The following is a 22,626-nucleotide window of genomic DNA, read 5'->3' as shown; positions in this document are numbered from 1 at the left end:
TGTGGTCAGACGAAACAAAAATTGAGCTGTTTGGCCACAATACCCAGCAATATGTCTGGAGGAGAAAAGGTGAGGCCTTTAATCCCGGGAACACCAGACCTACAGTCAAGCATGGTGGTGGTAGTATTATGCTCTGGACCTGTTTTGCTGCCGATGGAACTGGTGCTTTACAGAGAGTAAATGTGACAATGAAAAAGGAAGATTACCTCCAAATTCTTCAGGACTACCTAAAATCATCAGCTCGGAGGTTGGGTCTTGGGTGCAGTTGGGTGTTCCAACAGGACAAGGACCCCAAACACACGTCAAAAGTGGTAAAGGAATGGCTAAATCAGGCTAGAATTAAGGTTTTAGAATGGCCTTCCCCAAGTCCTGACTTAAACCCCATTGAAAACGTGTGGACAATGCTGAAGAAACAAGTCCATGTCAGAAAAACAACAAATTTAGCTGAACTGCACCAATTTTGTCAAGAGTAGTGGTCAAAAATTCGAGCAGAAGCTTGCCAGAAGCTTGTGGATGGCTACCAAAAGCGTCTTATTGCAGTGAAACTTGCCAAAGGACATGCAACCAAATATTATCATTGCTGTATGTATACTTTTGACCCAGCAGATTTGGTCACATTTTCAGTAAACCCATAAAAAAACATAAAAGAACCAAACTTCATGAATGTTTTTTGTGACAAACAAGTATGTGCTCTAATCACTTTATCACAAAAAAATAAGAGTTGCAGAAATTATTGGAAACTCAAGTATTCACAGCTTGTTCTCAATACATTGCTGAAACACCTTCTGCAGCAATTACAGCGTCAAATATTTAGGAATATGATGCTCCAAGCTTGGCACACATATCTTTGGGTAGTTTTGCCCATTTCTCTTTTCAGCACCTTTCACGTTCCTCCATTAGGTTGGATGGGAAGCGTTGGTTTCCATCTAGGATGTCTCTGTACATTGCTGCATTCATCTTAGTCTAGTTTGGGAGGTGACCAAGAACCCGATTGTGAGCCGACTACGTCTACATTTAATTATGTAGTTTATGAAGAAAAATAGGTCTGAAATGTCAATAGTCGTGGAAAATAAATAATAATGCTGCTTTAATCAAATTAAGAATGTTTACATACACCCCCTGTCAAAAATATGAAATGTTCATTCCACCTGGATAGCTGCAAACTTAGCTTCGAACGCTTCACTCAACACAGACGTCATGAGGTCATCAAAGTTTACTTGCAAGCATTCACACACAACACCAGCATTTTGGAACACGGATGACGTGATAGAAGAAAGGCAAAAATTAGGGATGTCCGATAATGGCTTTTTGCCGATATCCGATATTTCGATATTGTCCAACTCTTTAATTACCGATACCGATATCAACCGATACCTATATCAACCGATATATGCAGTCGTGGAATTAACACATTATTAAGCCTAATTTGGACAACCAGGTATGGTGAAGATAAGGTACTTTTAAAAATAAATAAATAAATAAATAAGATAAATAAATTAAAAACATTTTCTTGAATAAAAAAGAAAGTAAAACAATATAAAAACAGTTACATAGAAACTAGTAATTAATGAAAATTAGTAAAATTAACTGTTAAAGGTTAGTACTATTAGTGGGCCAGCAGCACGCACAATCATGTGTGCTTACGGACTGTATTCCTTGCAGACTGTATTGATATATATTGATATATAATGTAGGAACCAGAATATTAATAACAGAAAGAAACAACCCTTTTGTGTGAATGAGTGTGAATGAGTGTAAATGGGGGAGGGAGGTTTTTTGGGTTGGTGCACTAATTGTAAGTGTATCTTGTGTTTTTTATGTTGCTTTAATAAAAAAAAACAAAAAAAGAAAGAAAGAAAAAAAAAACGATACCGATAATAAAAAAAACGATACCGATAATTTCCGATATTACATTTTAACGCATTTAACATCTCTAGCAAAAATATAATAAATCTATGAGTTAAAGTTAAAGTACCAATGATTGAAATTATTCTCTGCATTTGACTCATCACCCTTGATCACCCTCTGGGAGGTGAGGGGAGCAGTGAGCAGCAGCGGTGGCCGTGCCCGGGAATCATTTTTGGTGATTTAACCCCCAATTCCAACCCTTGATGCTGAGTGCCAAGCAGGTAGGTAATGGCTCCCATTTTTATAGTCTTTGGTATGACTCGGTCGGGGTTTGAACTCACAACCTACCCATCTCAGGGCGGACACTCTAACCACAAGGCCACTGAGTAACAAGGTATCTCTGGCATGATAGGAGAAAATTATGTACAAGTTTCACTTTTGCATCTCATTGCACAAAACTGGGCTGTGGTGCGTTCAAAGACCCTCAGTTAGAGTTAGAAACAGGTGTCACTAGGTTTTAAAGACCGGGGAGACTTAAAGGCCTACTGAAATGCGATTTTCTTATTTAAACGGGGATAGCAGGTCCATTCTATGTGTCATACTTGATCATTTCGCGATATTGCCATATTTTTGCTGAAAGGATTTAGTAGAGAACATCGACGATAAAGTTCGCAACTTTTGGTCGCTGATAAAAAAGCCTTGCCTGTACCGGAAGTAGCAGACGAGTAGCGTGACGTCACAGGTTGTGGAGCTCCTCACATCCGCACATTGTTTACAATCATGGCCACCAGCAGCGAGAGCGATTCGGACCGAGAAAGCGACGATTTCCCCATTAATTTGAGCGAGGATGAAAGATTTGTGGATGAGGAAAGTGAGAGTGAAGGACTAGAGGGCAGTGGGAGCGATTCAGATAGGGAAGATGCTGTGAGAGGCGGGTGGGACCTGATATTCAGCTGGGAATGACTAAAACAGTAAATAAACACAAGACATATATATACTCTATTAGCCACAACACAACCAGGCTTGTATTTAATATGCCACAAATGAATCCCGCATAACAAACACCTCCCCCCTCTCGTCCATATAACCCGCCAATACAACTCAAACACCTGCACAACACACTCAATCCCACAGCCCAAAGTACCGTTCACCTCCCCAAAGTTCATACAGCACATATATTTCCCCAAAGTCCCCAAAGTTACGTACGTGACATGCACATAGCGGCACGCACGTACGGGCAAGCGATCAAATGTTTGGAAGCCGCAGCTGCATGCGTACTCACGGTACCGCGTCTGCGTAGCCAACTCAAAGTCCTCCTGGTAAGAGTCTCTGTTGTCCCAGTTCTCCACAGGCCAATGGTAAAGCTTGACTGTCATCTTTCGGGAATGTAAACAATGAAACACCGGCTGTGATATTCGGCACACCAGTCACGGGGTGCAGTCTACGGTGGGGGTGCGTTATCCGGCACAACACCTGCCGCAATACACCGCTTCCCACCTACAGCTTTCTTTTTTGCTGCCTCCATTGTTCATTGAACAAATTGCAAAAGATTCACCAACACAGATGTCCAGAATACTGTGGAATTTTGTGATGAAAACAGACGACTTAATAGCTGGCCACCATGCTGTCCCAAAATGTCCTCTACAATCTGTGACGTCACGCGCAGACGTCATCATACCGAGACGTTTTCAGCAGGATATTTTGAGCGAAATTTGAAATTGCACTTTAGTAAGCTAACCTGGCCGTATTGGCATGTGTTGCAATGTTAAGATTTCATCATTGATATATAAACTATCAGACTGTGTGGTCGGTAGTAGTGGGTTTCAGTAGGCCTTTAAGTCCAAGGAAATGCACAATAATAACATACTTGCAATAATAATGATGTATTATTATGATATGTATAATAATCATACATAAATCAGATCACCTCTACACTTTGAAGTTAAGAAAAAATAATTATGTGAATAAAGACTACATTTATATTTTGCCACTTTATATTGAATTTGTTGGCTTTTATTTTAAATGTAAAAAACACACAACTTTTTAAAAAAACAAAACCAAATTATTTAGGGGGTTTATGTTGATCTAGATATATAAATCACATCTTTTAAAAATAAAAATAAAACAGTTAACGTTTTTACATGTGTTTTAAAAAGCTGGTTTCAACCAAATCAATGCAATAATTAGTTTTTTTTAAAGCATGTGTGTAGGGGCCCTTCTGGAGTCTTGTGTATGGGGGCTCAGAATTTGCAATCAGGTGTGTGCAATCATAGGAGACTAAGCAAAGTCATTTTATATTCACTAAATAAATAGACGGTTCGACTCCTGACCTGGACTTGTTTTCTCTTCCACAGTCCAAAATGTATATTAGGTTAATGGGGGTCTCAAAATGATCCGTATGTGTCATGTGAGTGGTTGTCAATATGTTTATAGTCAGCTGGGATAGTGGTTAACTTATTGTTACACTTGTAGGGCAGCAGCATTTTTCTTAAAAATGGCCTTCATGGTTCATTTCTTGTTGAAAAAATAGTTTTCCAATAAAAACAAATGAGATGTTCTTTCTCTGAAGAGGTGATGGATACATGAAGGAAGTGTGTGTTTATTAGGGAGTAACACAATGAAATTGGTGGCGCTCGGCACTCAAATTGGACAATTACGTGTCGCCATGTGTTGTGTTTTGTTCCGCTTTGGTGATTACGTGTCGCCATGTGTTGTGTTTTGTTCCGCTTTGGTGATTTGAGTCAGTTATTATGCAGATTGAAGCGCAACACTGGTCAATCCTTCATGGTTTAACGGCCATACAGTCGACGACACGCGCGTCATTTTGTACGTTACACCCGACACCGGCGAGTTCCTGTCTGTCGGCCCCGCTAATGAGGCGCTGTGTGCGTGGGCGGGGTGACACTAGGGGGGCTAATGGGACTCATCTGTTTTAATTGAGAGCGGTGCTGAGGCCGGGGCCCGCCTGGGGCATATTGGTCCCATACATCAGCCTGTCGCAGGGCCTCGTGCGTGTGTGTATATATATGTGAGTGTGTGTGAGGGGGTTATCTGCATACGTCAGCTCATAACTTCGTTTCCACAGTGGAGATAAATGAGTGGGAAGCCCCAGGGAGCATTAGAGGAGTTGAAAGTTTCCCTTCTCATTTTTCATCATCCCTCTGCAAGGGAGGCGGCAATTGAAGGAGGATAGTGTTTAGTAGTGTTCGTACTACACGTAGGATTTTACTATGGATTTGGAAGCCGAGCATGTTGTCGGGGGTTGTCATGGTGACAACTTACAGCAGGATGAGCCAAAGTATCTGTCTCGTTGTAGATTATGGACGTGGGAAGACTCATGTCCATGTCGTCCGTCAGGTCAGGCTCCTGCTTCACCCTGAGCTCGATCTGGACAAAATAATACACAAAACAAGAATTTTCAAACACAGCAATTGAGCATTGATTGACTTGGTTTTGGTACCAACACAAAAACAAAACACATCACACAATATGTCTACAGGGCTATAGAGCACAGGTGTCCAAACTTTTCCTACTGAGGGCCACAGACTGAAAAATCTAAGGATGTGGGGGCCATTTTGATGTGGTCTTCACGAGAGATGTCCAATAATGGCTTTTTTGCCGATATCCGATATTCCGATATTGTCCAACTCTTAATTACCGATTCCGATATCAACGGATACCGATATATACAGTTGTGGAATTACCACATTATCATGCCTAATTTTGTTGTGATGCCCCGCTGGAAGCATTAAACAATGTAACAAGGTTTTCCAAAATAAATCAACTCAAGTTATGGAAAAAAATGCCAACATGGCACTGCCATATTTATTATTGAAGTCACAAAGTGCTTTTTTTTTTTAACATGCCTCAAAACAGCAGCTTGGAATTTGGGACATGCGCTCCCTGAGAGAGCATGAGGAGGTTGAGGTGGGCGGGGTTGTGGGGGTTGAGGTGAGAGGGGGAAGGGGGTTGCGGGGGGTGTATATTGTAGCGTCCCGGAAGAGTTAGTGCTGCAAGGGGTTCTGGGTATTTGTTCTGTTGTGTTACGGTGCGGATGTTCTTCCGAAATGTGTTTGTCATTCTTGTTTGGTGTGGGTTCACAGTGTGGCACATTTTTAACAGTGTTAAAGTTGTTTGTACGGCCACCCTCAGTGTGACCTGTATGGCTGTTGACCAAGTATGCCTTGCATTCACTTGTGTGTGTGAAAAGCCGTAGACATTATGTGATTGGGCCGGCACGCAAAGGCAGTGCCTTTAAGGTTTATTGGCGCTCTGTACTTCTCCCTACGTCCGTGTACCACTCCGTACAGCGGCGTTTTAAAAAGTCATACATTTTACTTTTTGAAACCGATACCGATAATTTTGAAACCGATACCGATAATTTCCGACATTACATTTTAAAGCATTTATCGGCCGATAATATCGGCAGTCCGATATTATCGGACATCCCTACTTAGAATGTGTAGCGGGCCGTTAAAGAACTAAGAGCAGCACACTGGACGTCTCAAAATAGAGCTTTCTTTTTTAATATTAGATACTGTATGTTTATAATCCTGTTCATTCTGGACTTTTTGTGCCAAGACCATCTATCCATTTTTTACCGCTTGTCCCTCTCGCTGGAGCTTATCTCAGTTGCATTCGGGCGGAAGGCGGGGTACACCCTGGACAAGACGTGCCAAGACCAAATAATACAAAATATCCATTCATCCATTTTCTACCACTTGCCCCTTTGGGGGTGCCGGGGGGTGCAGGAGCCTATCTCAGCTGCATTCGGGCGGTAGGCGGGGTACACCCTGGACAAGTCTTGCCAAGACCAAATAATACAAAATATAAAAATAAGGTTATGTAATATACATATATTACAATGTTCCCTCTAAGCTGCGCGCCTGTGCAATTGCGCACTGCTCAAGCGTCCTTTGCGCACGGCAAATCTATGCCACGCACAAAATCAAATAAGAAAATAAGCGCATAACAATTTTCGACACACGGACACGACAGAGAAAACAGTTTTCGTCATCATTGTTCAAATATTGTAACGTCTGTCAAGACGCTTTGAGGACATGAATTCCATCCATCACTTTACTGAGCAAAACTCTTTATTGTCGGCCATAAACACGTCACCAAAACATTAGTAAAAAAAATTATATCTAGCAAAAGTGGTAATTTTCTGCAGTACAAACCAGACCAAAAGCAACTTTGTTATATCAACAGCAGCCGCTCGCTCTTTCTCACGTGCGCCAACACATACACATATGGCAGTGATGCGTTTACAGCCACACAAAAAGTCGGACAACTCCAACACCACACATAAAGTGTCATTCCAGGTCGTTACACTATGATTTACCAATCAAATGTGTGCTTATTCTACTGTCATTTATTAGGAATCTTAATTTATAAATATTAATCATAAAATGCTGTCAGTATATTAAATAAATACTAATAAAAATATATTTTTTACAAACAGGAAGTTGCAGGAATGTACACATGATCCCCTGCTTCCATCTCATTGTGCAACATGTGAATATTTTAACGGGAACTAAATGCAATGTCTGAAAGGGGTACAAATTATTTCCAAAGCAGGACCTCCACCCAGACAAACAATACAAGTACACAGTTCATGAAAAACAATATTTTTTGTTATTGTCATTGTAAGTGGGCCTAAACACTTATACAAACCCCGTTTCCATATGAGTTGGGAAATTGTGTTAGATGCAGAGGTGGGACCAAGTCATTGCTTTGCAAGTCACAAGTAAGTCTCAAGTCTTTACCCTCAAGTCTCGAGTCAAGTCCCGAGTCAAGACAGGGCAAGTCCGAGTCAAGTCCAAAGTCAAGACTGGAAAGTCTCAAGTCAAATCCCAAGTCCTGCATTTTGAGTTTCGAGTCCTTTCAAGTCATTTAACCACAGACTAATATATTTACACAGATTGTGTATGCTTTTAAAACGCTGTATTTATTTATTAAAACAAGTGCATTTGAAATTGCAGGGAAAAAGATAGTGCTGACATTGCACTTCAAAATAGCACTATTAACCAGTCATTTTAAACATGTAACTCATTCCTTTACAGAATAAACACATTTGAAAAAAATAAGTGCAACTGTACTTATTTGCACAAAAGTGTTAACATTTTATTTCCATGGCATATTGCATTGTAACTAGTTCCACAGCAGTTTCTATCCTGTTCTTACCTTATCTCATTGATCTCATCTCATACTGTATGTGTGTTTATGTGTGCGTACACATGAAAAACATAACAAATATATGAACATAACAATGAACAGAGTTGTACTTTTTAGATGTCAGGACCCTATGCAATATGTACACATATTCTTAATATAGTATACATTTTAACTGACCTTTATTTGACTATGTTTGTCTTTTTGTAGGTGGCTAAAATACGCGGTGCTGCTGACTGCCGTCTAACATTACGTTACTGTGTGTGATACATTGACTAACGTAATGTTACTGTGTGTGATACATTGACTAACGTAATGTTACTGTGTGTGATACATTGACTAACGTTACGTTACTGTGTGTGATACATTGACTAACGTAACGTTATGTATAGGTACCTCATGAAACCCTGCTTAAAAAAAAATCACTTGACAAAAAGTATGAATAAGGTAGCAAACTGCAGTGGACACAACAGATTGCCGTGTTTGCAATGACGTTATAACCATAGACATCTTATAAGTAGACGCAGCATTGGTTGCTGTGACGTGAGCAATTTGCCCGCCATCTTGAAGTGCTGATGAGGAGCCGGCAAGCAGCCTAAACTGACAGTTGAAAGGTAGAAAACAAAGATGGTGTTCAGCGTTTTCCTGCTCAAATGAGCGGACTGTTGAAAATAGGAATCGGGGGATTACTTTTCACAAGTAAGATTTAACATTAACGTACTATTGGTTGTATTTTATGAAAATAATATTACCACAGAGTTGAGAAGGATCAAAGATCTTCAATATTTGTATGTGAAAATCACAAAGAAATCTTCTGGGGGAGGATGACGCCCCTACAGGGGTTTGGTTTACAAACTTTCAGCCCCAACTAAAACAAAATTCACCAGCCACTACTGATTATGATGTATTCTCATTTTAGGCAAAGTATAAGACAATACTTTCTTAACAGTATAATTGTAACCAGGAATCAGTCTTCAAGTAACAATATTCAAATACTAACATTGTTGGGTTAAACAGAATTTGGTTTTATTCTGAATCCAGTGAAACAGATTGGTGGTTTTAGCTGATATGAAGACTTTCAGGTGTTTATATATGTTTAAGTATTTGGCAGACGCTTTTATCCAAAGCGACTTACATAAAATAATACATATAAAACAATCACTGCAAACATTATCATTTAAGGGAAGAATGTAATAGAAAATATCAATACAAAGTGTCAAGACAGAATAAACTCTCTGCTGCTGAAGCAACAGAGATACAGTCTATAGGTCCCTAAGATATATAGATATCTAATGTATTCATACATTGTTTATGTAGGATACACGCATATGTATATATAACCTAATCATATTGTTTCTTCAACTTAAAAATAGCTTACCGTTTTTTTCCCCTTCTCTGGGATTATATTCCCAGTTTTGATCTCGGACGTCTGGTCACTTATAGCGTATAAGAATATTATATTACTGTTAAGCAAACTATGAATAATAAAACACGCCAAAACATGTGTCTGTTACACACGTATGACAAAAAAGGGGGTGAAAATCAGTGGTATTCAGTGAGGTAAAATGAATTAAATGCGCTGACAGTTCATTGCTCCTGCCAAATGAATTGCACTGAGTGGAGCGGATCACCACTCCAAGATGGCGGCCCCGCGCCTCGTCTGCGCCAGTAGGCAGTAGCGCTCTATGCTGCGTCTACTTATAAGATGTCTATGGTTATAACGTTAGCAGTGAGTTTGCAGCCTCACTGATTTAACTACACAGCAAATAAAAGTCACATTACTTAGCCAATAAACGTTATCTTACATTCAAAACTTACCCTTCTTTGTGCAACTTCAAATGTCGAACGAAGTTGGAAGTTGTTGCGTCTCCGTCTGTAATATTCGAACTGCGTGATTTGCATACGGCAATTCGTTTTTTGTTGACCAAGTCGTAGTTTTTATACCCGAACGAAACCAACTTTAACATAATTGTTTATCACTGGCACGTTGTTGGACAACTCTTGTTCATTGGTTGTCCTGCAATTTGATTGGATGAATGCTGTGTGATGAAAACAACGTAGTTCTAATTTGATTGGCTGTTGTACTGACAGCACACCAGCTGACAGGAATAACACGCTGATAGACAGACGAAGAAAATGAAAAATACGGAGCGCTCCCAAATAACTTTTTAAGCTTTGGATTTTGGGGAAAGTGGCAAGTCATGTCAAGTCATGTCAAGTCAAAAGGCTCAAGTCCAAGTGAAGTCACAAGTCATTGATGTTAAAGTCTAAGTCGAGTTGCAAGTCTCTTTACATTTTGTCAAGTCGAGTCTAAGGTCATCAAATTCATGACTCGAGTCCAAGTCATGTGACTCGAGTCCACACCTCTGGTTAGATGTAAATATAAAAGGAATACAATGATTTGCAAATCATTTTCAACCCACATTTAGTTGAATATGCTACAAAGACAACATATTTGATGTTCAACCTGAAAAACATTTTTTTTTTCAAATAATCATTAACTTTAGAATTTGATGCCAGCAACACGTGACAAAGAAGTTGGGAAAGGTGGCAATAAATACTGATAAAGTTGAGGAATGCTCATCAAACACTTATTTGGAACATCCCACAGGTGAACAGGCAAATTGGGAACAGGTGGGTGCCAGGATTGGGTATTAAAGTAGATTCCATGAAATGCTCAGTCATTCACAAACAAGGATGGGGGGGTCACCACTTTGTCAACAAATGTGTGAGCAAATTGTTGAACAGTTTAAGAAAAACCTTTCTCAACCAGCTATTGCAAGGAATTTAGGGTTTTCACCATCTACGGTCCGTAATATCATCAAAGGGTTCAGAGAATCTGGAGAAATCACTGCACATAAGCAGCTAAGCCCGTGACCTTCTATCCCTCAGGCTGTACTGCATCAACAAGAGACATCAGTGTGTAAAGGATATCACTACATGGGCTCATGAACACTTCAGAAACCCACTGTCAGTAACTACAGTTGGTCGCTATATCTGTAAGTGCAAGTTAAAACTCTCCTATGCAAGGCGAAAACCGTTTATCAACAACACCCAGAAACGCCGTCGGCTTCGCTGGGCCTGAGCTCATCTAAGATGGACTGATACAAAGTGGAAAAGTGTTCTGTGGTCTGACGAGTTCACATTTCAAATTGTTTTTGGAAACTGTGGACGTCGTGTCCTCCGGACCAAAGAGGAAAAGAACCATCCGGATTGTTATAGGCGCAAAGTTGAAAAGCCAGCATCTGTGATGGTATGGGGGTGTATTAGTGCCCAAGACATGGGTAACTTACACATCTGTGAAGGCGCCATTAATGCTGAAAGGTACATACAGGTTTTGGAGCAACAAATGTTGCCATCCAAGCAACGTTACCATGGACGCCCCTGCTTATTTCATCAAGACAATGCCAAGCCACGTGTTACATCAATGTGGCTTCATAGTAAAAGAGTGCGGGTACAAGACTGGTCTGTCTGTAGTCCAGACCTGTCTCCCATTGAAAATGTGTGGCGCATTATGAAGCCTAAAATATCACAACGGAGACCCCCGGACTGTTGAACAACTTAAGCTGTACATCAAGCAAGAATGGGAAATAATTCCACCTGAGAAGCTTAAAAAATGTGTCTCCTCAGTTCCCAAACATTTACTGAGTGTTGTTAAAAGGAAAGGCCATGTAACACAGTGGTGAACATGCCCTTTCCCAACTACTTTGGCACATGTTGCAGCCATGAAATTCTAAGTTAATTATTATTTGCAAAAAAAAAAAGTTTATGAGTTTGAACATCAAATATCTTGTCTTTGTAGTGCATTCAATTGAATATGGGTTGAAAAGGATTTGCAAATCATTCTACATCTAACACAATTTCTCAACTCATATGGAAATGGGGTTTGAATTAGAAAATCATCTCATGGAAATGACTGCTGTCATTTGATTATAATAATAAGAGAATGTTGTCTGTCTATCTGTGTAGACCCTGCGATGAGGTGGGGACTTGTCCAAGGTGTATGTGCCTTCCGCCCGAATGCAGCTGAGATAGGCTCCAGCACCGCTTGTCTCGAAAGGGACAAGCGGTAGAAAATGGATGGATGGATGGAGATTTAACTTGTTATTTAGTGAGGTTTGGGACAGGTGTGCTGCTGGTGTAGCCACAGTGTGCACGTCTGATGTTGCTCACATGGGCTCCACTGAATGCTCAGGGAGTTTTTGCGTGTGCTCACACACATGAAAAATTAGAGGTAACATTACATATATATATATTTTTTTAATTTTATTTAAAAAAATATATTTTATTGTAGTATCCATCCATCCATTTTCTACCGCTTGTCCTTTTCAGGGACGGGGCGGGTGCTGGAGCCTATCTCAGCTGCATTCGGGAGGTAGGCGGGGTACACCCTGGACAAGTCGTGCCAAGACCAAATAATACAAAATATAACTAATACAAATAGGATTATGTAATATACGCATAGCTTTTTTTTATTTTAAAAATATATATATATTATTGTACTAATAGGTGTATTTTTATGATAGAAACTGAAAATCTGAAAAAATATAAAATGCCAACACTTAATGTTTGCTTATCTTTATATTTCTCTCATCTAGAAATAATAATGGCTTATTATTTGTTTTGACATTTGACCTTGTGTGACAAGTACACTTTTCTGCAAACACTGCACCTGGAATAATGAAGTATATCCCTTAAGTTTTCATTTTTAATTGCACGTCGCCTCCTCTGAGGTATTTTACAAGAATTGTCTTGAAATGTTGGTGCACTACAGTCCAAAAGTAAAATGGGCAGTTTTGACATGTGTCTGTTTCACACAGAAACAGAGTTGCCATGTCCAGCCCTTTGAGACATTTGTGATTAAGGGCTATATAAGTCAACTTTGATTGAAACTTTGATTGAACACAATCAGCTGGGGACGGTATCATTTGTCCACAAGGTGGCAGTACACGACTGCAGTGTGTAATAAGGTTGTATTTAAAATTTCACACAATTTCTACCATTACAAGAAAATTATGATCAGTTTTGATTGGTGCTTATATGAAAATTTCAACACAACGAAATACTGAAAAATGTTACATTACTATATTGTTTTGGAACAGCTTATTATTCAATAGCATGATAAAGTCTTTAAAAATGTTCATGCACTCCATGATTGTTTGGATAGTCGAACGTCAGATTCAGGAGAAGTAGTGTGGTTTTTGTCCTGCTTGTGGAACTGTGGACCAACTCTATACTCTCTGCAGGGCCCTCGAGGTTGCCCAACCAATCTAAATGGTTTTTATGGACTTGGGGAAGGCATTCGATCGTGTCTGCTGGCAAATCCTGAGGGGAGTTCTCCGGGAGTAAGGGGTATCAGACTGCCTGATTTTAGTAAGTAAGTAAGTAAGTAAATTGTATCTATAAAGCGCTTTTCAAAGATAAAATCACAAAGCGCTGTACAAAACATCCATCCATCCATTTCCTACTGCTTGTCCCTTTTGGGGTCGCGGGGGGGTGCTGGAGCCTATCTTAGCTGCATTCGGGTGGAAGGCGGGGTACACCCTGGACAAGTCACCACCTCTTAACAGGGCCAACACAGATAGACAGACAACATTCACACTCACATTCACACACTAGGGCCAATTTAGTGTTGCCAATCAACCTATCCCCAGGTGCATGTCTTTGGCGGTGGGAGGAAGCCGGAGTACCCGGAGGGAACCCACATAGGTGAAGTAAAAAAACAATTCAATTAAAACAACAGGGGCAACACCATAAAAAAGATACGGTGCATTAACTAAAAGCTTTACTAAAAAGATACGTTTTCAAATGTTTCTTAAAAGTTTCAACACAGTCAAGATCACGGAGGGACTGGTACAAACTGTTCCAGAGTCTGGGAGCTCCACGGGTTTTAAAACAAGTTTTTGGGATCTTTAGAAGACCCTGGCCTGAAGACCGGAGGCTGATCCCTGAAGAGTAGGGGCACAGCAAGTCAGTGATGTACTGAGGAGCCCCACCATGCAATGCACGGAAAGTCAGGACTAAAATCTTAAACTCAATGCGAAATTTAACTGGAAGCCAATGAAGACTGGATAAAAATGGGGGTAATATGGGCTGTTCTGGGTGCACCGCTCAAAAGTCTGGCAGCCACATTTTGCTGAAGTCTCTTTAGCGTTGACTTGTTGAAAAGAGTGAACAGATAATTGCAATAGTCAATACGAGACGAAATGAACGCGTGAATGATCATTTCGAGATCCAATCTTGACAACAAATTTCTCACCTTAGAAATATTTCTGAGATGATAAAAACTGTTTTTGGTCAGTTGACGACAGTGATTTTGGTGGTATTCTCCCTGAGCTTGGTCCGCATTGGTCGACAATAGTTTGGATACTGCTTCGCCCGTCCGTGTTAATGGGCTCATCCAGCAGCCAAAATACTACAACATGGAGACATTTGGCTTTGTAATACATTTTCCTCTTAATTTTAGTTACTTTGCGAAGCTTCTCGCTAGATACTCACAATGCTCTGTCATTGACTGAAGCTTTTAAAACGGTGAGGTTATTTATATCACGGCGTGGCGAATTTGGTAGAGTGGCCGTGCCAGCAATCGGAGTGTTGCTGGTTACTGGGGTTCAATCCCCACCTTCTACCATCCTAGTCACGTCCGTTGTGTTCTTGGGCAAGACACTTCACCCCTTGCTCCTGATGGCTGCTGGTTAGCGCCTTGCATGGCAGCTCCCGCCATCAGTGTGTGAATGTGTGTGTGAATGGGTGAATGTGGTAATACTGTTAAAGCGCTTTGAGTACCTTGAAGGTAGAAAAGCGCTATACAAGTATAACCCATTTATCATTTATTTATTTATGTTTTCCAAAGCATTTGGAGCACAAGCCAAAAATAAAAAAAATCAGATATTAAGAGTTGTGTGGATTTCCTACAAAAAAACAGGCATCCATCCATCCATTTTCTACTGCTTGTCCCTTTCGGGGTCGCGGGGGGTGCTGGAGCCTATCTCAGCTACGGGCGTAAGGCGGGGTACACCCTGGACAAGTCGCCACCTCATCACAGGGCCAACACAGATAGACAGACAACATTCACACTCACATTCACACACTAGGGACCATTTTAGTGTTGCCAGGCTTAGTTCCATTTCAGAAAACAGCGTACGCAAGAAAAAATCCAAGCACATTTCATTGTTACAGTCAAATCAACGTGGTATTGAACACATTGATGCCCAGACCACACCCCCTTATTAAGACCCAAATTATACTGAAATTAGTCATGTGCCTGAGATCTGGACACTCTGTCCGATCAAAATTCACCACCAAGCAGTCGGCGGTGCTTCTTTCTCGTGTTTCATGCGAATGAAAGAGGGTTGAGCCTGTCAATGCTGTGGGCTCCGAGAAATGCACATAGGCTGAAATAAAAATAATAAATGGTCAACACCAGGAAGAAGGTGAGGAAGATCAATGTGAATGGCCAAAACAGACAAGGGGATCAGATATCACTGATCATTTTGACAGCATTTTTTATTTATTTAGTTTTATCAGTCTTTTGACGAAAATTTATTTTTAGTCTAATTTTAGTCATCCAAATTCCATCCATCCATCCATTTTCTACCGCTTGTCCCTTTTGGGATCGCGGGGGGTCGCTGGAGCCTATCTCAGCTGCATTCGGGTAGTAGGCGGGGTACACCCTGGACAAGTCGCCACCTCATCGCAGGGCCAACACATATAGACAGACAACATTCACACACTAGGTCCAATTTAGTGTTGCCAATCAACCTATCCCCAGGTGCATGTCAAATTGATTTTAGTTTTAGTCAACAAAATTACACAATATTTTAGTCAGCTGAAATTACAGTAAATTTAGTCGACTAAAATATAAAGTATAAAAGATAAGGCCTCTATAAAGTTTGCATGAAAACACTGTATTTAAACTACCTGCAAACCTGCATTTGTCTAACACAAAAGTAACATGATCTTATGGTCAGGAATGATGGAGTTTTTGCTACACACTCCAATAAATATCTTTCAAGCACTTTGTCTAATTTTTTTATGCTACATCTCTGACAAAACAGGTATGTATGTATATTGTGAAACAAGAGTTACGATGCCAGAAGAAGTAAATACACATAGCTTGAAACTTACAGTTGTGTTGATGTCACGATCGATAACTCGCATGCGTCAAAATTGAAAAGTGTCTTCTTTACTTTCTCCTCGCTGTACACATATTACGATTTGGAACACAATATATACACACGTTTTGTTTTGGCGGTGAGAAATCCAACTTCCTCATCTCAAAAAGAAAAGCATATGATTGGCTCTCCTTCATAACTAACCCACCCCTTTTTCATATGCACACTGTTAATTGGGTATATTCCTAACTTATCCCACCCAAGTACAAGACAAAAATAAATATGATTGGATTTGGTCGTGAGTTCAAACCCCGGCCGAGTCATACCAAAGACTATAAAAATGGGACCCATTACCTCCCTGCTTGACACTCAGCATCAAGGGTTGAAATTGGGGGTTAAATCACCAAAAATGATTCCCGGGCGCGGCCACCACTGCTGCTCACTGCTCACCTCACCTCCCAGGGGGTGATCAAGGGTGATGGGTCAAATGCAGAGAATAATTTCGCCACATCTAGTGTGTGCGTGACAATCATTGGTACTTTTAACTTTAACTTTAATTTAGTTTCTGTCAACATTTTTGTCAGTTAATTTTGGTATTGTCTTAGTCAATGTGCATTTTGTTTTGATTTGTTTTTCATCTTATTTTTGTCACAGGAAAATACATTGTTGACAGTAACTAAGAAGAAAATTATTAGTAGAGCTGTCCGATAATATCGGCCTAAATGCGTTAAAATGTAATATCTAAAATTATCGGTATAATTTTTTTAAATTATCGGTATCATTTTTATTTTTTTATTTTTTTAAATTTTTATTAAATCAACAAAAAAAACACAAGATACACTTACAATTAGTGCACCAACCCCAAAAACCTTCCTCCCCCATTTACACTCATTCACACAAAAGGGTTGTTTCTTTCTGTTATTAATATTCTGGTTCCTACATTATATATCAATATATATCAATACAGTCTGCAAGGGATACAGTCCATAAGCACACATGATTGTGCATGCTGCTGGTCCACTAATAGTACTAACCTTTAACAGTTAATTTGACAAATTTTCATTAATTACTAGTTTCAATGTAACTGTTTGTATATTGTTTTACTTTCTTTTTTATTCAAGAAAATGTTTTTAATTTATTTATCTTGTTTTATTTTATTAATTTAAAAAAAAAGTACCTTATCTTCACTATACCTGGTTGTCCAAATTAGGCATAATAATGTGTTAATTCCACGACTGTATATATCGGTTGATATCGGTATCGGTAATTAAAGAGTTGGACAATATCGGAAAATCGGATATCGGCAAAAAGCCATTATCGGACATCCCTAATTATTAGTCAACAAAATTAACACTGCCAGAGGTAAAGTGGTGTTGCACCCCGTTTGAAAAGATGGGTGACTCAGTGTTGCTACAGTGTTGCTATTGGCTGTCCTAAAAGTTGCTAGATGACGTCATTGTCTCATTTGCATAATTTATGGCAATGGATACTGTAAAATAGATACAAAAGTGAGTAAAAAAAAAAAGATAATTATGATTAAAACTGCAGATTACCTTTCTTATTTTGATTCTCCGTTATTTTTTAATCAATTTTGTTCTGCATTGCAGCTTTGCACATGCGCATTTCATTTGCAGTCTGGAGGCGTGTGGGTCTCCTCTCTGCACTGACATGATGAGCTAGCTAGCAAGATGTTCAACTTTTGTCACAGAGAGACACGCATGCACGCACACCATTTCGAGGTGAGTAAGTGACTGAGGCTGTGTATAGTAGGCAAATCACATTAGGTGATTTATTTAAGGGTGACAGTAAAGAAACATTGGCATTTAAAATTCCAGTCTAAACTTCCGCCTAGGACCTCGGAAATTCCGACTTCCCACTACAAATGGAACGCACCATAAAAGTCCAGACAGCAAATGATTTGCACATGCTGCAATTCCCCTCCCTGTGAGGTTCTTCGCTCTGCTCACAGCACCATCTAACTGGCAGCACCCGTCACTGCTCGTTGATAACGCTTTTACCTCAGTCTCCAAGACTTTAAAAAAGTATCCAAGACACAAAAAAGTCTCCAATAACACTGGAAGAAAGCGGTAGATTTGTCGCGAGTAGCTGTTGACTAAAAAAAGTAGCCAAGAGGATTGAAAATAAGCCAGATTTAGCGACAATGTCGCTGAGTTGGCAACGCTGCTTTGATTACAACAAAATGTGTTCATATAGTAGCCTGCTCACAGCCAGATTAGAGTTTCATGTGAAAAATATGTAATATTTTGTTTGCAATATTTTATATTTAAACATCCCAGCCAATCAAAAAGGATAAGAAATACTTTGACTCTTGTTTGATTACTCAGTTTATCATTACAACACAGGAGAGTCATATGTGACACAAAGTCAGGCCATTCCTCCACTGTATACCGTGCCATTAATGTGTCGCAACCCCCAACGGCTGCTGCTGTCCGCCCGACTGGCTGAGCTGGAATCACAGGAGCACAGTCTGACAGCAATAGTTGGCAAAATTATCGCCGAGGTAAATTAATATGCGTCCTCACAAATATTACAATTACGATGAAACATTAAAGTACCAGTAGAGTGGAAAAACAAGTTGCCTCTATATTGAAGTTCCTATTATATATATCTGATGTATGACACCGAAAGACCGAAGACAAAGTTTGCAAGTAAATGGATATGAACAAAATAGTATCAATCCCACGGAGATTCCCGAGCCATTTTGAGAGATAATGAGCTCGCCAGAGACGTGACGTGACGAAGAGGTAGGAACCACAGATCTCTTCATCACCAGCAACAATGCAAATCATGCAGACTTTGTGAGAGCCAATAACGATTACTTTGGGAAAAAAATTATGACCCAGAAACTTATATTGTTGATCCTGAATATAAGGAGGATGAGCTACAAGTTTGAGCCCTAATATGAACAGATCCAGCTTTAGTGAAACACTAAGCATCATGTAGCAGCATTGCTAAGTGCTAAACAAGAAATACAAACGACAAACATAATAAAACGATAGCTTACTGTACAATGTCTGCTCTTACTTCGATGATGACTGATAGAATATCCATATCATTGAGATGAACAATTAATCATGATGCACAAGAAGAGTTAACTAGGAAAAGTCTCGCTGCAGACACTGTCTTCGGTTGTGTGTGTTAGTCTCCATCTCCGGGTATGAATTAAATGTCACAGATGAACAACTTCTAGATTCATGGCTAAATCCTCCTAATATCCAGATGAGAGGCATGTTTTATAATCTAGAATAACTTTGACGAGCCACGACACGATGATGCAGGAGCAGCAGGAAATCGCGGCCAGCGCACAGTAAAAGCAGCAGAGGGCGACTTCCTTGTGTGGTATCAATCCACAGCTGAACAATAGTTTGTCTGCGTTAGCGCTTATAACAACAACATCGCCAATATTTGGTTAATATTCAGATCACGATATGTATATAGAGTATTGTTGGCGGGTTTTGGATGGTTATTTAGAGGGTTTTGTGGGCAGATTAGAGAACCCCAATTGACACAGTATTTATTTATTTATAATTTAGAATGCATAGGAAAAAAGAAAAATGTGTTCATGTCTTATAAAAAACCCCGTTTTCATATGAGTTGGGAAATTGTGTTAGATGTAAATATAAACGGAATACAATGATTTGCAAATCCTTTTCAACCCATATTCAATTGAATGCACTACAAAGACAAGATATTTGATGTTCAAACTCATAAACTTTTTTTTTTTTTTTGCAAATAATAACTAATTTAGAATTTCATGGCTGCAACACGTGCCAAAGTAGTTGGGAAAGGGCATGTTCACCACTGTGTTACATGGCCTTTCCTTTTAACAACACTCAGTAAACATTTGGGAACTGAGGAGACACATTTTTTAAGCTTCTCAGGTGGGATTCTTTCCCATTCTTGCTTGATGTACAGCTTAAGTTGTTCAACAGTCCGGGGGTCTCCATTGTGGTATTTTAGGCTTCATAATGCGCCACACATTTTCAATGGGAGACAGGTCTGGACTACAGGCAGGCCAGTCTAGTACCCGCACTCTTTTACTATGAAGCCACGTTGATGTAACACGTGGCTTGGCATTGTCTTGATGAAATAAGCAGGGGCGTCCATGGTAACGTTGCTTGGATGGCAACATATGTTGCTCCAAAACCTGTATGTACCTTTCAGCATTAATTGTACCTTCACAGATGTGTAAGTTACCCATATATTGGACACTAATACACCCTCATACCATCACAGATGCTGGCTTTTCAACTTTGAGCCTATAACAATCCGGATGGTTCTTTTCCTCTTTGGTCCGGAGGACACGACGTCCAAAGTTTCCAAAAACAATTTGAAATGTGGACTCGTCAGACCACAGAACACTTTTCCACTTTGCATCAGTCCATCTTAGATGAGCTCAGGCCTAGCGAAGCCGACTGCGTTTCTAGGTGTTGTTGATAAACGGTTTTCGCCTTGCATAGGAGAGTTTTAACTTGCACTTACAGATGTAGCGACCAACTGTAGTTACTGACAGTGGGTTTCTGAAGTGTTCCTGAGCCCATGTGGTGATATCCTTTACACACTGATGTTGCTTTTTGATGCAGTACAGCCTGAGGGATCCAAGGTCACGGCTTAGCTGCTTACGTGCAGTGATTTCTCCAGATTTTCTCAACCCTTTGATGATATTACGGACCGTAGATGGTGAAATCCCTAAATTCCTTGCAATAGCTGGTTGAGAATGTTTTTTCTTAAACTGTTCAACAATTTGCTCACGCAATTGTTGACAAAGTGGTGACCCTCGCCCCATCCTTGTTTGTGAATGACTGAGCATTTCATGGAATCTACTTTTATACCCAATCATGGCACCCACCTGTTCCCAATTTGCCTGTTCACCTGTGGGATGTTCCAAATAAGTGCTTGATGAGCATTCCTCAACTTTATCAGTATTTATTGCCACCTTTCCCAACTTCTTTGTCACGTGTTGCTGGCATCAAATTCTAAAGTTAATAATTATTTGCCAAAAAAAAAAAAGTTTATCAGTTTGAACATCAAATATGTTGTCTTTGTAGCATATTCAATTGAATATGGGTTGAAAATGATTTGCAAATCATTGTATTCCGTTTATATTTACATCTAACACAATTTCCCAACTCATATGGAAACGGGGTTTGTATAAGGATTGTGATCTCTGTAATTTTTGCATAATTCCAGTATGACTGATCTGATACTGTGGTCAGAGAGCAGAAGTGTTACTCCATTGACGTCAATCTACAGAAACTACCTGAGACGTTCGGAGCGGGATATTCAAAATGGCTGACTGAATTTGTTGCATTTTGTGGTTTTTCGACGGTATTTTCACATACTGTGCGGCTAGAATTTTGTGTCCTTGCCTCAATCTTTTTGACAATGTTGAAATCAAATGTTGGCAAAGTCCAAACAACCGCCTGTGTGTGTCGCCAAAGGGTCCACGTCCTGTAAAAATGTGTGTACGTGAAGCATGAAATTGGCGTGAAGCACCGCACATTTCCACGCTCATATCACTTTTGTCTCGAAAAAGGGCGTATGGCAGGTTTTTGTGCATACGCAATCTTAATTCATGAGGCCCCTAGACACCCAGTTCTACTTCATGTCCTTGTTGGTAAATGTTATGGTGAATTTAATGCTGATCAACATGGTTCTTGACCCTTAATTGTCCTACAAGTAGCTGTCATATGATACCTGTCCGACAAATCTAATTGGGGGAACATTTTGATAACGACTTCTGTGTTTTGTCCGTGGAGCCAGAAGAAGGGGGGAGTATAAAGAGAGACAGGATAGTTCTTCTGCGAGTCTGATGAAACCATCCGAGCTCGCGTCCGAATGGGGACGTTTGATTTGTTGCAGGCTGCCTCTGGACAGACCGCACAGTGCAGGCAGGAGAATTTAATAAGAGAGCGAATGAGGCGGACTGCACCTTGATATCATCCCGGGATGATTTGAAAGCCTGCGGAACAAAGGAGTCGCTTTCGATGGCCTCAATGTCCTTTATCCTTTGCACTTGCTCCTCCAGAGAAGTTCCATCTGAAACACACACAAGGAAAGGTAAGGCGGGGTAAACAAAAGCATGTTGACCAGAGTCACCAGCAACGGGGTCACCTGTCCCTTGTCATGTTCTGGACAGCAGAATACAGGTCTAGCTGATTGCATGTGATCCGTCTGCATAATGCTCTCAGACACGTAATAGGACATATCTGATATTATTCCAATCTTGAAGCGAGAGTGTCTCTGGCTCTGCCGCCAAGGGCACGTCGCGGCCCCCAAAGAAGGCAAATAAATGTTACAAGATGAGCACAGTGGAAATAATGCATTCTAAAATAATCACAAATATGAACACAAACTGGATGCAATGGAATTTCATTAGGGAGACAGAAATGGGATTAGGTTTCATACACTTTTCGTGCATCGCAGACTATCTTTGCTCCGCTTTGTCCAATCAGACACAGAGCTCTTC

General features: G+C 40.1%; 1 protein-coding gene across 2 annotated transcripts in view; it reads right to left on the bottom strand.

Moving 5' to 3' along the window:
• Nucleotides 1-22,626, bottom strand: part of rsrc1 (arginine/serine-rich coiled-coil 1) — a 300,071-nt gene that overhangs the window by 761 nt on the left and 276,684 nt on the right. For both annotated transcript variants that reach the window (XM_061972977.1, XM_061972976.2), the window contains 2 exons: nucleotides 22,090-22,196; nucleotides 5,131-5,235 (listed from right to left, as the gene is read on the bottom strand). In XM_061972977.1, coding sequence (XP_061828961.1) covers nucleotides 5,131-5,235; nucleotides 22,090-22,196 — 212 coding nt within the window. The remainder of the gene's footprint in view (nucleotides 1-5,130; nucleotides 5,236-22,089; nucleotides 22,197-22,626) is intronic.

Source organism: Nerophis lumbriciformis, linkage group LG17 (genome assembly GCF_033978685.3).
Source record: "Nerophis lumbriciformis linkage group LG17, RoL_Nlum_v2.1, whole genome shotgun sequence".
Taxonomy (NCBI): Eukaryota; Metazoa; Chordata; class Actinopteri; order Syngnathiformes; family Syngnathidae; genus Nerophis; species Nerophis lumbriciformis.
The sequence above is the reverse complement of the archived record's forward strand: the minus strand, read 5'-3'. Positions and strand labels throughout refer to the sequence as shown.